General features: G+C 27.1%; 1 protein-coding gene across 2 annotated transcripts in view; it reads left to right on the top strand.

Moving 5' to 3' along the window:
* The first annotated feature begins 1414 nt into the window (after positions 1-1414).
* LOC134828091 (GAS2-like protein pickled eggs) overlaps positions 1415-19499 on the top strand; it is a 40052-nt gene continuing 21967 nt past the window's right edge. For both annotated transcript variants that reach the window (XM_063841054.1, XM_063841053.1), the window contains exons 1-2: positions 1415-2170; positions 8985-9363. In XM_063841054.1, the coding sequence (XP_063697124.1) occupies positions 9187-9363 (177 nt within the window). In that variant the 5' untranslated portion in view covers positions 1415-2170; positions 8985-9186. The remainder of the gene's footprint in view (positions 2171-8984; positions 9364-19499) is intronic.

Raw genomic sequence — 19499 nt, 5'->3', positions numbered from 1 at the left:
GGAAATTATTAAACAAATGATAAAAGTCCATGTCACGATTTAGTACAAAACTTTAAAAAATGTTTCTGACTATTTGAGGTATTAAATGAAAATATCAAAGATTCAAGTTCGTCATACTTATGTTTATTCAAAACTGCAATATATAGTCACATCAGCTTCTCAATCCATCCATATGCAGGTTACTTATAAATCTCAAGGCCTCGCAAGGTTGTGTGACTTATGTGTACCTGTCATACAATTTTATTCCGCTTATAATTCATTTAACAACATAACAGTTTAGAGTGTAGTAATGAAACAAAAAAAAACTCTTACAATGGAGTATACATATGTACATATAATAATAACAACATAATTAGTTGATTTGTACGTGATTATTTAGATTATTTGAAAGTGTTTATTGTTCTGTTTTGTGTCGCAAAATTATAATTAATCTGTAATATATAAAGAATACTTGATGTTACTAACCAATTTTAACCCTACAATGTATTTAAGTTTAAGGATATGCATAATATGAACTCTTTCGACATCAATTTGCATTTCAATATCTTTCATTGTCAACAATATTTTATTTTACAACCATATTTGGATTATAAATTTAGAATAAAATTGTGTACAGTTGATACTTCAGGAGCTTGCATTGCATCAACTAAACATCAACCTTGTGACCTTATGTAAAAATTTTATAATAAATTGCACTACCTTTATACCTTGTGCACCTTTGTGCCGTACTAAAAATCTTTTCCGCATTTGTAATTATTAATATCACCAAGTTTCAATTCCCTATAAGGTCTTCGTCCATGAATGTTAATAAGAAATATTCGAACCTTCTGTCATTTTATCTAAATTACAATACTTTCTTAAGGAAGACACACATAGGTATATGAAAAATATCAATATATGAAATATTTAATAAGAGATATTTGTTTTTATTAGGGGTCAAGGTCGTCTCTCCAAAAAAAATGAACAACATGAACAAAATATGTAGCAATGGTATGAATAGTAGTAGACCTGAAAAAAGTGTCAAATAATCGAGTTTATCTGTGCGTTTAAATAATAAGCTGAAAACATTATATTATATCAGCATTTTTCTCAATTGTTTTTCATAAAAACAATTTTTGTTCACTTCTTATCAGTGTACTTTACGCCCAATGATTCATGCAATGAGATTGAGTTTAAATTCTCTGAGTAAATAAGTAACAAAACATATGTTCGATATTCATTCAAATAGAGTTTTCTCTGTCTTCCTTATTCACAACTCCATAGCTTGTCTCCATCATTCATTCATGCGCATGCTATTCATACCGTACACAGCATTCACATCATGTTCGTTTTATACAGTATGTACATATATATTTTACTAAATTGCCGATTCTCTACTCACATTTTGTTAGTTATTCATCGGCTGCGATTCCATTAAGACGTGAAACTCATTTGCTCTCGTGCGCGAATTTTAAATATTTTTTTCTTAACACTTTAAAATTATGTTTCAATTAAACGAGATAATATTTTAAAGGACTACAAAACAAAAATTTAAACATAACTTGAAATTTGCTTAGCAACTACAACACGCATATTTTCTTTGCAAAACATGGTTATTTTCTTCTATGTGTCATCATTGTCGGTCAAAGAGTGAGAGAAAAAACGTATTAAATACCGTGCAAAAATAGTAAAAATTACAAATCAATGTGATACTTATGACTTCTGAGCTGTTGAATAAAAGATATTGTAACTTTTGCAGATGAAATATCAAAAGTGAATCATGAATTTTCCCGTTTATCTGCATTTGAACCAACACACCCTGTTCAACAATACGTAAATATTTTAGAAAAAAAAAAGTTTCTCTGAAAATTTTATGGAAAAGATTTCACTCAACTTCATATGAAGAATCAAATGAAATAAAAAAAGTGATAAATAGTGCAAAGAAATATTTTTAAATGAAAGTGAAAAAGGAAATTTTTCTCTAATGAAAGTGTATTACACCCATTTGAAATTCTGATCGTGAAAAAAAAATAACACAGTATAAAAAAGAAAAACCTTCCGACAATTTCCCGTCTGCATACACTGCATAGTTACTGAGAAATGTTATTTCGTATCACGTAGTTTTTATATATATATTGCATTGAATACCTACTCGAGAGACGAGAGGTGTACACACGGAAAATCTAACATGGTGAGTATCGAATATTTTCTCTATTTTCTGCATTATGGCATTTTACGTTTGTGCGAATAAAATTTCGGGTAGAAATTCATCAGCTGATATTCGTACAAAGACGTTGAATGTATACATATCGTTGGAAAATGAGTCAGCCATGTTACGAGGAAATCAACAATAAATTTTGGAAAACTGATAAGATTTTGTCAAGTTTATCGTGAATCATGAATGTTTTATTTATTTATATTAGTTTTTTGAGCTAACTCTAAAAATAAAAATTTAAACTGTTTCAAAAAAATCTTGTTTTTTCTTATCTATAACTTTTAAAACTTATTGATAGAATCTTATCAAAAAGACGACAAACATTTCCGATAATATATATCGAGTGTCGTAAAAATATTGATTATTATTGATTCGAATTTTGCCCGCTAATTTACTTTTCACGTATATATCAAATATTAGGCCAATGAATTTAGGCACGCGAAAAACAAACAAAACTGTGTGTTTTATCAATATGCATATGTTTAACATATTTAGAAAATAAGAAAAAACACTGAATGAAGGGAAACATGTCAATCGTTCATATAAATAACCTAAATTTATTTATGCAAGAGAAACTGTGTTCAATGTTTAATGGATTTACTAATACAATAATGTAATTTTTCTCCAATTGTGTGGTCCACAGGCAACACATAAATGATGATTATTTCAATACATGACTTCCATAATATCATTGCTAATCACAGGATTGTATTATTATTATATTTATTTAGATAAAAAAAAAATGTAAAAAAATCAATCGCGTTTTAATGCACCGAAGCAATACTGAATATATCAATCTTTATATTTTATAAATTTCACGATACATGTTATAATCCAATTATATATATAATTTTTTTAAAGATGCGCACTTGTATCTTGTTTCTTTCCTTATTTTTTTAAGATCAGGCAATAAATTTATCTGTTTTTCTCCTTTTTACGTAAAATACGAAGTAAAGAAACATAGAATAATATCCGATAATAGCTGCCAATTTATGTTCATCTTGAAATGCAGACTGAAGTTAGCTCGTTTTTATTTGGGTATCTAATAAAAAAAGTCCTCTTTCCAAAAAGACATTTACGAGAGCAAAAAAAGATTTAATTTACCCTTGTTTCTTTCAGGAAATCAGGACAAAAATAATTTTAAAGGAATTTTAATAATCTACAAAGGATGAAATTCACTTAACATTTTGAAAGAAGAATAAGAGTTTACTTATATTATTTTTCACTTTCTACACAATCGAAATTACTTACTTCTGAGGCATTCAATTTGGTCGATAAAAACAACAAATTAAAAAATTCTTGTGTCATTTTTCAAGATGAGCAAAAAAAAAAACAGAATAAAAGCATTAAAGTACTTTTTTTTGAATATTTATTTTATATTCGCTATTTTGCAGTTTAATACTCTAAAAGCATTAATGTATGAAAAAAATCATAAAAGTTAAAAATAATTTATATAAATAATTACATATTGCAAGTACAAGGATTAAACTTCGATATATGTTCAAAATTTAAAAAATAAGAATTAATTTGTATTGTTCAATCGATTTTTCTTCTTCGCGTAAAACGTATAGTTTTGAGTATAATTCGCCATTTATTTCTTACACTTTAGAAAAAAGGAACAGAAAATCGATGTCGAAAGTCGTTTCACACGCCTTTTATTGTCATGTTAGGACATTTTTTATGTGCTGAATTCTCAGAAAATCGTGACAATCAATCATTTTTATATGAAACTAAAATTATTATTTTTGTCTGGCATCTTCTTTACGTGATATTTATCTATACGAAGGGTAAAACTATAAATTTGATTTGGATTTGAGAAACATATTATTCTGTTCAAAAATTCTTTCTATAATGTTTAGATGCAAAATGGCTTTGATTTTTTTTCATCAGATGTCTAACTCTTTATCTTTTTCTATTGCAATGAGATTCTGCATTAAATATATAAAAAAATATATACATATAACCTGAATATTTGGAACTGTATCACAAAAATTTGTATCTTTTTTCCCTTATATTCATCTTCAATTCTTTTCTTATTGACAAAGATCTCAGCTACTCCATTTATTTTATATTTTAACCACTATTCATATGTTTTGTTTGAAACGATGAGTATTTCATCTTATACCTGCTCCCTTTTCCAAGAATTTAAACAGTATTTGTGTGTGCATAAAATTGAAAGTCAAAAATGCACAAGTTGTCTTTTTTCATACAACACAGACCAACAACAGAAAATTACGTTATCGTTGAGGATATATAGAAGTAAACCACGCTCTCGTCATCTATTCCCGATCTGATATTACTTGTTATTACATTGTGTCGACGAATGGTATTGTCGTTAAATATTCAATCTGATAATATTTTTACAGAAAAAACTTTAAGGGATACGTAAAATAAGAAAAAAAAATTAAAGGCAATTCGGGATTTTGTATGTCGTTTTTTATGCTTTTTGTCAGAAAAATATAAGAAAAGAAAAGTGAAGAATGAAAAGAAGTAAGAGCGCAAGTGCCTTTATTGTCGCATCTATCTCTTCATCTATGCACGATTCTCGAGACGACGACGTTATAGTATTAGAACTCAGCATGATTTGTATACTTATAGAATAAGTAGATATTGTTGTGGTTTTTTTAATGTGGTTTTTATTTGTAACCTTGTTACCTCACTTTTGCTATCTATCGTACGTAAATAATTCGAATTAATTCAATGATCAATAAGATCAATGTACGTACAAATAATCACTATTAACATTATTTGACATGAACTTTAATGTACCTATTTTTTTTACTTTTAATAAAAATTACTTGTAATTACAAATTACTTACGAGTTGAATCGCTGAGTCATATTTCAAATTCGGATAAAAATATTGACCATGAGGAAATTTGCCTAATTTGAACTGTGCTTGATTCATATCAACAATGCGTGTTGAAACAATTAATTTTACACAATTGGATTTAAGCCATATAAATGATATATCTTATGTATCTTCTTCACTCATTTTGCACATTTTTATCCGTTAGCCCCATTTTTAGAGTATAAAAGCAAACAAAAACCGAATCAATGTCAAATGGCGCCTCTAAGAATAATCTGTAACATCAATAACCTTGATACCCGCGTGATTTGTGTTGAAAGCAGATTATAAGAAGCCGAAAAAAGACATTAAAGTCTAATTCATTTTGCTTAAAAATCATTAGTTGCGAAAAATAACTGTTAAAGCGTTAAAGTGAGAGCGCACAATCCAAATGCAGAATTTTCAAGGGTAACAACAGTAATAAAGTAAAATGTGTGCGTATCCGCAGCACAACCAATAAAAATAAATAAATAAGCTCATCTTCATTGTTGTTGTTTTTGCTGTATATAAAGTTGATACACATGCATACGTAAATTAGTATCAGGAGATCTTTTATATATTTTTTTTATTTCTTTTGCCCTTTTCGATGTAAATTTTTAAATCTTGTTTGTTTGGCGGAATACAGATGATATTTTTGCATCTTATTTGCATGCATAAAATTATTATCTTTCTACGACACCTACACATATAAGAAGAATATGATACTTCAGAAGAAAAATTTCCTCGTGTTATTGATGTTGCGTGGCTTATAACAGCTTCATATTTCGTCTATATTGAATGCCTCTTGATATAAATTAATGAGACTTTAACTTATTAGGTAAACGTCTAACAACTTATTTCATACCCTTTTAGAACAATTAAAACTAAAATAGTACAAAATTATCAATAAGGCACAAAAAAGGTTTTTGCTTTAAACGTAGCACTCAAATTCTATACTTACATGCAATCCAATTATATTTTTTTATTTTGTGAATACACAGCTATGTTTTTTTTATTGATTTGCGCCAACTCAGACTGTTTGACGTAGTTTTGAAATTGTATGTTCTCTTCTTTGGTACCAAAAATAAAAAAACGCAAACTTTTTTGTTATTATTTATTACTTTCGTGATGATGATTTTTTTTGTTTAAATCCATAAAATAGAAAAAATTAATAAAAATAACAATATAGGAGAAACGGAAAACAACCAAATTAAATATCAATCCAGGAATAAAAACAACAATTCCTTTCGATAAGTAGAAAATACAAATTAAGCTAACATTGTCGTTATTTTTGTCGAGATCGAATCATGTTTCAATCAGTCTCATTTATGGTAAAATAACTCTTTATTTGCACTTTCCAACAAATACAATCCCTTAATCAATAAGTTTTGTGTGTGTTATTGTTATACGTGAATTCATTTCAAGTTAAAGATCGTGACTGAAAATATCTAGTTCAAGTGAATCGTTTTCGAAAAATGCCTTCCGGAATCATTAAGATCACATTATGTAGAAAATTAGTGACAAACGATATGTTGCATATTCCAAATGTGGCCAGCACAAGATCATTTATGTGATGTGCATTTTATTTTTTCATACAAAAAAAGTTCACATTTAAAAAAAACATTTCCCATGCCGTTCATCATGCAGATATTAATCATTAATTTTCTGGTAGTATGTATGTTACATTTGATGATTAAAATGACTGCGATGCTGTGTTTTTTTTTTGCTTAAGATGAAGAGAAACAACCATCGAAACGTGTTTCCTCTGTTTTTAATGAGGTTTCCTATGTTGAGCTAAAAATGTTGCAAAATATGTTTATTAAATTTAAAAATGAAAAATAATTAGGCAGAAAAAGGTATAGTAGCAACAGAAAAAAAATCGTTAAAGGGCGTCACGTTTGACACATTTATGATGATGTCAAAGATTTGATCCTAAACTTTCTTTCAATATCAAAAATCAAACCAATGTGAGTTACTGTTTTGAACTTTACCGTATAAAAAAACACACGTTTTGACTCACTTTTTATTTGTGTTTTGCATTTGCACCCGCATGCTTGGATCTTTTTTTACTATATACTTCTTCATCTCAATTACATGCGTTTCTTTTGTATATTTTAATTTCGTTTCGTGTGTCGCCCAAAGCAGTATGTCAATTGACTCTCAACATATTTCAATGTTATTTTTAGAAAATACATTTTTCTTTTATTTTTATACACTTTTTACAGCACATTTGAAGAGTTTCTCAAATCGAATTCATACAAACTGATGTGAATCGAGTCTGTAAACTTCACATAATAAGTTTGTTTGATAAAAATTTCATGATTGTTATTCAAAGCGCGAAATTAAAGTCCTATTAGAAATTTTTTTTAATTTCATCTGAAACCAAATTCATGTCCTTCAAATCGTAAGTTCAATGAATTGTATTATTTACAACACAAACATTTACATTCAAAGAGGAACAGTAGTTCTGTGTCGCTGTTAGCTGTTTTGTCATCAATTGCAAAGGCGTTTCCTCTAACAATGTTGCCTTAAAATGGTATTATCTTCTTTGTTGTTTTTCTGTTGTTATTAATAAATGCTCTCTTGAACAAAATATGTATTGTTAGATATTTTTCGACAAAAGTTATTTTTTTTCTCATCATTGAGTCACAGAAATCTGCTTGATGATTTTATAAAGTCAATTCAAATCTATTATTCACTTCCGATACATTCAGCATTAACTTAACATTTAATTAACATGCAATGAGAAATTTTATTTTTACTCTTTTTGACTTCTGATTCTTTTATTTTTTCCAAAAATGATAGAAAATTTATTTGAAATATCTACTGAACAAGAGAATGGAGAGTTTACAACCACAAGACCACTATTTGATACCCTTCACATAAACTGTGTTTTTATGCTTTTTACAATAACCTGATCCGATATCTCTTCCATTTTCTTTTTAGATTTTTCCTGTATTGTTTTATTACTCTTGTGTATCTACAAAAGGGGACGTCATTTCAACGATTGTTTAAAAGTTTCCATTTCAATGCCAAATGTAAAATCATATATCTGTTTTAAACACTTTTCAACTATAAAATCATAAAATTTAAACTAACGAAAAGCATTTTTATTTAGTACCATTTCCTGCCTGACACTTCTGAGTAAATAGTTGTGTTTATTATTTTCACTTGAAGTCACTGCAACAATTATGTAAAATGCTCTGTACATTGATAATATATGCGATAATGGGACATGAGGGAAATATACATTTTTATAACACACGTACATAGTATATTCAAGAACGACAAGTTCAATTAGAATAAATTGCACATTCCTCCCTTTTTTCTATCATTCGTTAAATAGAAATATTTTTTTTGAAAATACTTATGTGTAATATTTACATAAGGACTCAAATTCTAACAACATTTTTTTAACACTTTTTTAAAACAGGAAATGTCGATATTGATTCAGTTTTTGGCACATTTTCGATTTGCGCGTCATATATATGTCGTTCGACAATTAGTTATATTAGTTTCATACATGCAATTTTCATAACGTATTTTTTATGCTTTAGTCGGATTTTAGGTCAATTCACGTAGAAAATCAATACTTTTAATTGTTTTAATGCTTGCTTACAAACAAGCATTCGAGAACAAAGCGGTCTCCGCTTTTGATCTAGTTTCAATGTAAAAAGGAACTTTCGCTTGCACTTCCTTGTATACAGTTATATAGTTACATGCGATTAATTTTGATTTAAAAAACGGCAATTAAACACGAACTTGAATTTATGTTGCATATACCTATAAACTGTTTATAGCAAAGTTTGTCATAACATCCATATAAGGCATACTTTTTGTTCGTGATTGATCGAAGTTTGTCTTGTTTTAAGCTTTATTATTTTACTTTGTAAACGCGATGCTGATTAACTTATAATGATGTTCGAAAATATACTGATAATTTCTCTTTTTATTTCTCATTCTAGGTTGTAAAATATCAGAAACATCATGTACTTTAATTGCAAAAACAAGTCATAATCTATTCAAAAATACGCCGCCAATGAAATTTGCTTATAAGTTTCACACACATTGTACATATTTTTGTTTTCAACATTAAAACGAACAACATATCTAAAAGAATTGTTGAAATTTTTGTTCACAAAGTATCTGAAAATTATTGAGGTAGAAATGGCAGCAACCGTGTTGTTAGAAGCTCGACCTTACAGGCCATTCAAATCGAGCGAAGAATATTTATATGCTATGCGAGAAGATTTAGCAGAATGGTTGAACACAATGTATCCCGAGTTGGAAATTAACGTGGAAAATTTTATGGATCGATTGGATACTGGAGTTGCATTATGCAAGGTAGGTTTACTTTTACTTTTATTTTAGACTTTTCGCATTAAAACATTTTGCAAATTTTAATTATCTCAATGCTCTTCGTGTTTTTCATTACTTCACATTATGTACGAAAAAGATGATTTGATGACACATTTATGAAGACGAGTTTTTATTATGAAATTTTTGTCAGTCTTTTTTGAATCTTCATACGACTTTGTAGACATATAGAAGCGAGACAACAAGCAAAGGCAAAACAAAACAGGCAACATAATATAATAAAATAAGGTTATTGCTCCCTGTTTCTGATATATTTTGTGTAGTTGTGTACTATTTTATTATATTAATTTTATTTATAAACCTTTATTGGATGCATATGCGACATAATGCAAAAATGAAAAAATTAAAGCCAACTAACAATCTCTTCGACGAGAACGAGAAACAAAACAAAAATCAAATTGAAATAAATTCAATTACGTGACAATTTATAACAATAGGATATAAAATTTAAACATAAATTTCAACGTTAACATTTTATCAACATTATTAGGTGTGAAGATTAACGTTAAATTTATTACATACAATTATTCACTTCTTTACATTTTGATCAACTCTTACTTTTTTGCATCGTCGTTTTTGTCTGCTAAACATCGTGATTCATTCATCGGCACACGACTATTTATATCACAATTTTAATTGAATAATGAAACATTCAGATAGAAATCGTTCAACTATTTAGTTTTTTTCAACAGTTCTCAAAAAGAACTATTTATTACTCAAAATAAAACATCGATTATTTTTTTTTAGAATTCTAACACTTCATTAATGCTCTTTGTAAAGGTAACTTCTCGAACATTCCTTAAGTTCAACTACGAGTTCAATTAAATGTTATTATTATTATTAATTTTTAACTTCATTATGTGCTATTTATTATTCAGTTGTCCTTGACTCTAACGTAATTGAATTTGCTTTGCGAACATTTGATTCAGGAATAAAAGTTGTTATATGTTTGAATATCTATGACAAATTAAATCGCGAATAATTTAAATATTTCAAATGCATTTTAAAACTCACATTTAACATTTATTCGGATTATCCATTAAATTGTATTAAAAAATGTGATATAATTATTGAAGTATTTCAGATAGTATCTTTTTTCAAAGAAAACAAACTTTAAATTTAGTTAATTATTTGCCTTCCGTAAAATAAAAATTATTTTGTCGCTTTTGACCAATCAAATAAAAAAATATATTAGCTAAATAAGTTTTTCACTTATTTTATGATGAGTCAACACACAATTTAATTTCTTTGACGACTACTTTCGAGATTGTTCCATCACATTATCAGAATATTTATGTGATATTAATTTGTAATAAAATTTTTAAATTAAAATAAGACTGTCTGACAGCACATGACGTTACATGCGGCAAAAAATAAATTTAAATACGTTTAAGACTCAACTGAAAACAAGTACGCAACACTTTTGCAATTGTCTCATTATTTATATTTATGGTATTTGACTCGTTAGTAATTTTCTTACAAAATTGATATGATAATATAATTATTTTGCAGCAAATCTTTCTATATGTGAAAATCTACAGAGAATATGGATTTTGACAAACTTTTTTTATATAAATGTGTAAAGAAAAATAGATTGATTTTTCCCTTTTTGCAATTCTTTGTATAAATAATGGAAGAACTGCTTAAAGTAGTTTATTGAATTTCGATCAAATTATATTGTTCCCCCTAATTTTTATAAAAATATCAGCAAATTGTCTCTGGCTTTATTTTTATGATTCGAACGTGGCAATCTGTATGTGACACTAATCCTGTGTATATTACGAGAGTCAGCTGTTATATTTGTTATCGACCAACAAGAAATACATATTACATTTCCAAGTTTTATATGAATAGACATTGTCGAGATTTCCCTTTCTGTAGATGATATATCAAGACAATATAGAACTCGAAAAGTGCACGCCTTGAATAAAAAAGATTTGCTTAACAAAGCAAATATTTCGTGTTCAACCTTATTGACATGTCTTATCTTACTTTCAACTTCATACATTTCGTCGTATGTTTTTGTAAAAAAAAAAGTTGATTTTCTGATCTAATTTAGCTTCAGGTTAGAACAATCAAACTATTCTAAAAGCCAAAATCACCCTCTAAATAAACGTTTCCTTCTACGATCTATATTCCGTTCCCTCAATAAATTCTTTCAAATTTCACAATAATTTACGATTATGATATTTGTTCATATTAAATTTCATTGTCAACTATACGATATGACACGAACGAACTTCTAAATTTGTTCAAGTTAGCAAAGGAAAAAACATCCTATGATTAATAGTAGTGCATTAATATTGAAGAAGACAACAAGAACAACGAAAATGTGAAAATAAACATTTTGCAAGTAAAACATCTGCATGATGTTTTCGTTTACTGACCTTTGTTATGACAAAAATGGTAGAACATTATGAAGAGATTATTTTTGATATACCTTCATAACGTTATCATTTTTCAAATGCTTGTCATCAAAGGGGACAAATATAAGTGCGCAATTTTTCGTATTTAATAAATAATAAATTGAGTTATCCTCAAAACATAAATTGCAGTGTTAGTGTTAAATGGTGTGGAATTGAATTAATTTCAAATTATTTTTGATGTTTAATTAGAGAATACACAAGAGTTGGTCGAAACAAGTTTGCAATGTTGTACAATAAATCCGATCTAATGTATGAAGGCTTTTAAACAAGCTTTAGGCGAGCAGCAAGAGAACTTGTAAAATTTTATAATAAGCTTGTCATAACCTGTCGTCCTACTAGAATTAGCATAATTTTGACGTATTTTATAGTCAACTATTGTAATTATATAAATTGATAAAATGTTAATTATATTGCATGCAAGTACAGTTTGCTATGTGACGGGATGTAAAAAAAAACATTTCAATTATTTTTCATCTTTGTTGCGTAGTCAAAGATAATTTAAGTGACATTTGCATAAAAAATTGCTCCTTTTTTGCACAATTTTTTCACAGCAATTGACATATTTGTGTTATTATTTTTGACATAATTGGGCTTATAGATCAGACTCAGCTGCAATATGTGACAACAAGATCGCCTAAAGTTATAAACGATCAAGAGACTTTTTACGTGTATCTCCTAAATAGAACGTAATTAATAATAAATAATGGTCATTTATGTAATAAATATCATTTGCGTACAAATTATACGTTTTTTAGAATCACATTTAATTATAATTATTATACGCGCAACTTTTATCTTTTGATGTTTTTACGGCTAAAGTAGTTTGAGAATTTTTATGATTATCGTAAATTGAATTAATTACCTTCTTGCATATATAAACTGAAGTTGAGAAATATAGAAAAAAAACTGAAAATTTTTAGAATTACTTATGAAACATAAAATTTTTGCAGTACTGTTTAGTTAATCTTGTTCTATATGAAATAAAATTTATCAAAACTCTTGATTTTGCACGATGTTCATGTAGAATATGATCGCTAACAGAAATATAAAAAAAAAAAAAATGCAGAAGAATCGCGTTGGTTAAAGTTCTGTTGTGAATGTGAAATCGGAAACAGTGTATGATAAATCGTATGCAATTTTTAGACAACAAGATTTTGCTTTCAAATTTATTTTGTTTTGTTTTCAAAAAAGAAAAAAAAATCTCAATTTACTTCAAAAAGTATGTTCTTACACACCTCAAAGTCAACCTGTAACATAAGTCACTCAGTATGAATTATTTAAAACACTTTAGGAGTTACATGAGCTAAAGTAACCAAAAGATAAGGAAAAAATGCCACAAGCTATATTTATAAACGTCGTTCTTTTCATCGCATAAATAAGCTGTAAAAGATGATACAAAAATTAATTAAAACCGAGATTGAATGCAGACAAACCTACCATTTAAGATCAATTTGATGTTATAAACATTTAATTAAAGTTTTGAAAGAAACGCATTTGACGCAGAAGGAGTCTTGTTTTAAAAATTATGTGATAGATCCGCCTTTTTTCAGAAAATTCAATGATATGTTTTCTTAAGTTTATAATCGTTTTGAGAGAGGTTTTTTTTGCTTTGTACGAAAAAATCAATAACATTTTGTTGAAAAATGCATCCCTTGAATGAGATCAAATAAACCACAAAGAAAAATCTTTCAACTTAATGCACATTCACTCCCCTTTTTCCCTCAAACATTTGGGTGAATTTTATTATGGTGAAACTACGTCTACTTCTAATATAAAAGTTTAGCATGTTAAATAATTTATTTTCATTATCATCTGTCTTAAAATCAATGGAAATTTTTTTTTATTTTTTATCATTTTCATTGTTTGGTCAGTTTTACTTGAAGAAATTCGTATTAAAATTGAAACTAATGCTTATGATGCCTTAAATAAGAAACCATTACGTCGCGACAATAATTTTGATTTGACGTGCAGTTTTATTATTTGGATTTTTCTATTGAAAAATTCTTGCATTGTTATCAAAAGTCTGTCCAATAAAAATATATTAGGTATAATTAAATTCATTCTTTAATATTTGAAAGTAATTTTAAATTTGTCTGCGGGCTGTTGTATAAAAAAAAATATGACGTTTATTGCGTTTGTCTGTATATGTGTTAATTAGTTCAGATCTTTTGTTGTCGTGATCATTTGCATTAAAACAAGCTAAAATTAAAAGTTAACCATTTATTGTATTGTTTCTGATTATCAATCAATATCAATTAGTATTATATGATTGTATCGTGTCTATCGTCCCAAGTGCAATGTAGCATGAAATAACATTAGAATTTTTTATTGTATTGGTATCATAAAAATAATAATTTCATTTGAATGAACAAAAAATTTAATTGAATAAAATTAGTAAGAAATCAATTAATCTGACAATGCAATAAATGTGAATAAAATGAATGACATTGACAAAATAAAAAAACAATAACTTTGTGTATGCAAAAAAGTCATATGTACCACTTCAAATGTCAAGAGTACTCAAAAAAATATCTTATCAGATTGAGTTTATTAAGCAGCTTTTGTAACTGTTTCAGAAATTTACACTTATTTTATTGTTAGAGAAATTTTTCAACATATTTTTATAACTTATTCAATCGAAATATTTATATTCAAATTAAATCGAATATAAATCTATTACACAATTTCTTGTTTTGCTCATAAATTTAAGATTTAAATGACTAAATTTTGGACAAAACCAAATAGTATTAGATATTTTATTCGATTATCGCCTTGGTTTGTGTCTTGTATATTGCTCTAATATGGATCTTTCCACTCCATATTGATAATGAACAAAACAAAAACAAATTTTATTGTACCACACACGAGTTTTATAAGCTGTAAGGTAACTTCTATATAATACTGGTTGGAGAGAGAGGTGCATAAAGGCGTTAATAAATAAATTATTACGTGTGCACAATTGGTCATTGTGTTGCACGTTTTGATAAGTATTTCAATATCTCTTGATTAATTAAAATCTCCATAGCAATGTTTGATAATAAAATAAGAGTTTTCAATGTGTTTGAATGAATAAAAAAGTAACAAATCCCATGTGTGTGTCTCGAATAATAACAATATTGAAACATAAAGCTGCATATGAAAAATACAAATCGGACCCGTATATAAGAATTTATTTTTATTTTCTTTGCATTCCAAGTGTGTTCCTACGTATTTATTCTCACTTATGTCGTCGAACACGATGCATATTCTGTTCAAAAAGTGAGAATAACTACTACATATTTTACTTTTGAATTTGTACTAAAAAAAAGTATACTATGCTGTTTGAACCCTAACAAAAGTAACAGCAGCAGAGATATATCCGTAAATAGTAGGTACATAACAAAAATAATAATAATAATTTAGCTGTTAATCCTGTGTAGATAGACTATTCTGGATTATTTGTTGTAAAGTTGCTGCGTGGGGGATATATTTTATTGTGCATTATAAATATTTAGAATTGGAAGTTGTTCCTTTATCTTGTTGTTTTTATTGCGGTATGTTGTGCAATGTTCTGCTCTAGTTGTCGTTCACTTAAAAAAAATTAGTTAAATTCGTGTATTACATTATTCATCTCATCAAACATTACTTTTAAAATGTTTTTTCGTCACTTTTTTGTTGCAATCTCCATTTTTTAATCTAATAAAATTCTAAGTTCTGCGCCAATAACAACTGTGCGTGGACAAACTTTCTGTATGTAGGTGTTGTTTTTAATTACCTACTGTCTGTCTACTTTATTCTTCTCTGTTCTCAAAGCATGCAGTGTGATTTGAATATAAAATAAGCAGCTATCGGAAACAACTGTCTTCTCTCAGTTATATAATATCTCATTTTCGAACGAAAATAAATAAATTATAAGAGAAGAAAACTCAAGAGTGTATTTATGTGTGTGTTGCGCTGAAAGATTAAAATTAATGCATCATTATGAAATTGTATTATGCTTAAGAGAAAAAACGGGAGAAATAGACGATGATCCATCTATCCATGCTTTAATCAAAAATTCATCAATGAACGGCAACAGGAAGCTTGGTTAGCGTAAAATATTGATAACCGAGACGATGACCTTATTCTTTGTATGCATAAAATATATGTATGTACATCTGCATGCTGATACTCACTGTGTTTATTTGTATACCCAATTTTATAATAATCGTCGCCCTCGTCGTTTTTCGAATGTTCCCATCTTCTTTATGTCAACTCTTTATATGCATAGATATATAGTTCGTATTATTACTTTTGAATGAATGCGTTATATATACTCATTTTCAAATGATCAAATAAAAAATACATTCAAAATTAGTTTATTAAAACATTTGAAGCCGCAACAACGTTACAATATTTTGTAAAATTCGTAAATGGATATCTTAATATAAATGCATGCTTCTCATCCAAAATTAAAGAAGAAAAAAAAAACAATCAGAAAAAATAAAACATCGATCACTGTCCCCAAATAGTACTTCTCATCTATAATAATATTTAAATGTTGCGTCATATGTGACAACACATGTATTGAATCAGAAATGTTTAGAAGACAAATAAATAAAGAAAAAATGTAGTTGACACATCCGGAAAAGAAAACGTTCTTTATGACTGATCAACTGAGCATGTATTGAGTGACAAGAGAATTTTATCGCACCATTTTTGATAAAAATGATCTATCAAAACGGAAAAGGAAATCAACAACAGAGTCATCATCATTTCTACTGTATATACTTTTACATTTATTACTTGATCATAGTTTGTTGAAAAAAAAGTTCAAATAATTAAGTTTTCCTCAATTTACAACGGCAAATTATATTAAATATTCAATCTAACAGTAATTACTCTAATTTAAATATTAATTTATCTTTTGTGCATTACTACTTTAATTGTAATTATTAAAGTAAATCTATATATTCATATAAGAAATAGAGAAAGAGCATTTTTTAATGCTTGATATTTTACTCTTGTCATTATTACTAATTTATATTAATTAATTCCTAATTTTGTAAACATTCGCTTTAATAAGTCCATTGCCTACAATTATATTTACGTATTAGTTATTATTTTTGTAAATACATAATTTTCTTAAAGATAAATTTTGATAAAATTTTAATGATTTGGTAGATATTTGATCTTCGTAATATGTACTAATGGAATATGTTATCTGATGAAATAATAAACTAATTACATGTTTTAGAAACTTATGTTTTTGCCAGCATTTATTGTGTTTTTATGTTAAACAGCTCATAAATATGGTGTGAAGACATCGAACTAATGCGCTTAGAGATTAATTTATCATGTTAGCAGCATTTATAATACATATTTTTCAACTTAATTTCAAAATGTCATCGAAATTGAAATAGAAGCAGATAAAGTGCAATGTAGCTTTATTTGCGATAAGTAGAACTAAATAGGTCAGCTTCTATTATTAAGATGTAAAACTTTAACGAAACATTTTCTTTTGCGTTCAAATTTAACCAATTACATTATATCGCATGTCATGTTATCCGAGTAAATTTATTATTTTGATTATGAAAGTGTAATTGTACATTTTATGTCTTAACTATAATTGGAAATATATTCTCATTTTATTTTCTTTTCGGACTCTACAAATCTAATACAAACACTTTGAAACGTTAAAGTATATTTTGGATGCTGTGCTATTGCAACATAGTGTCATGTCGCTTGTCTTGTTAAAAATCTACTATTTGGTATTAGAAAAGTGCGTTGTTGTACTCTTGCAACATCAGATCATTCAATTAACTTTAATGATATTTTTGAACATCTTAAACTTATACACTATAATTAGCATTGCTACTTCGGATTCTACGTAGACATTTTTTTATCATTTATTTTCTCTATCTTTAATGTTCGAATAAGAAATATTCTACACATAAAAATTCTTGATAAATATTTTTATCTTCAACAATCATATACATACAAAGAAAAAAATATTTTTATATTTGTGTTTTATGCAAGGCGAGATCGTTGTCTACAACTCTTTTTACGCATGAAAATAAACATTTCTGTATGATCAAGCTGTGTTTGTATTAAACGTGCATTTTGAAAATCCATAAAGTTTGTATATTATTTTTATTATTTATGTATGTTTCGTATATGTATAAAATAAAAATACATAACTAGAATTTTAAATAAAAAATAAGGAACATCGTTAAGAACAAAGGTTTCTTGTATAAATATTATGAAATGGTTAACTAAAATTACCACATGATGTTGACGGATATGTTTATTTCTTGTAAATCTTGAGTTGTAAAGAAACGATAACAACACAAACATGACAATACTATATTTTGAAAGAAAATTGAGATATATATTGCTAAAAGAATGTTTAAAAAATTATGTATTTTTTCAATTATTTTGCTTTTAAGAATATACTTTTTTGCTCTCCTATAGTGAAGTTTTATGTTTTGTTTTTATATAGTTTAATCGCTTATAAAATATTTGTATTCCATTAGTCGCAAAAAATTCAACATATATTATCGACATAGTTTTGTCTCACTTATTTAAATTGAATATTGATTCATAACACAAAGAAAAACCAACGGAAAGTATGAATAAACAATAAAAAAAACAAAAAAGATGAGGGAACTATGTAAGGTTTTAAGTTTGTGAATTTTTTGTCTTCAAATAGATCTGCGATCTAAGTTTATTTTTAAACTTACAAAAAAAATTGTATGACTCATTTCAAATAAACAATAATTTCTAAATAAATTTTAGAAATAATCATGCTTTTATATTTATACATTATTTAAATTCTAAAAACAACTTAATAAAATATTATGAATATCCTATTCCTGTTATTACATAACTCTCTTCAGTGCTTACAAGAAACAAAAAATCAAACCTACTTAAACCTCATCAAGTTCTTATATCATCAAAATTCATTAAAAAACGTTGACGGAATGCCGCCACTTTGCGCCTGTTGCCAAAAATTTATGTCACAATAACATTTAAATTAACCAAAAACGGTAACGTGTTGAAAGTGACATGCAGACACTTTACATTTTTTGTCTCAAATTAACAATCTCTTACGGTAGGAAACTCATGACAAGATACGGAACAAATCATTTTTGTTGTTCATAAACGTTGAAGTTCTTTTTTTTGTCATTTATTTATATTAAAATAGTTTGAAAAATATTAAATTTCATTGCGAGCACAAAACTAAAAGTATTTGCGAATCGTTTAAGTTCAAATTATAATTTAATATTTTTTCTTGTTATTAAAATAATCGAATTTAAATCAGCTTTTTGAGACAAAACATTCAAGCAATTACAAAAACGATATAATTTATATTGTTGTGTTCCATGTAAATTGACACGACTTGATTTTTTAATTTCGCAAAAAGCGAAAATAAACTTGTTTGTTATTACTTGCTGCCGAATGCTTACATATTTTATATTACTATGTAAATTGTTTTGTAGAAATGGATTTCATGGATTCATTATTGATTCATGAAAAATGAAAAACAATAAAAAGAAGTGTTAATTAAAATGCAATTACAAAAATGAATGCGCGGCGAGACGTCTTCAATATTTAGTGGCGTAAGTGTAATTGATGGCTGTTGAATTTATTATTATTACAAAATATTGACTTTGAGCTATAAATTAGTCTTACTCAATTGATTTTTGAACTTTTAAT

The sequence above is a fragment of the Culicoides brevitarsis genome, chromosome 1, assembly GCF_036172545.1.
Source record: "Culicoides brevitarsis isolate CSIRO-B50_1 chromosome 1, AGI_CSIRO_Cbre_v1, whole genome shotgun sequence".
In the NCBI taxonomy this organism is placed as follows: Eukaryota; Metazoa; Arthropoda; class Insecta; order Diptera; family Ceratopogonidae; genus Culicoides; species Culicoides brevitarsis.
The sequence above is the reverse complement of the archived record's forward strand: the minus strand, read 5'-3'. Positions and strand labels throughout refer to the sequence as shown.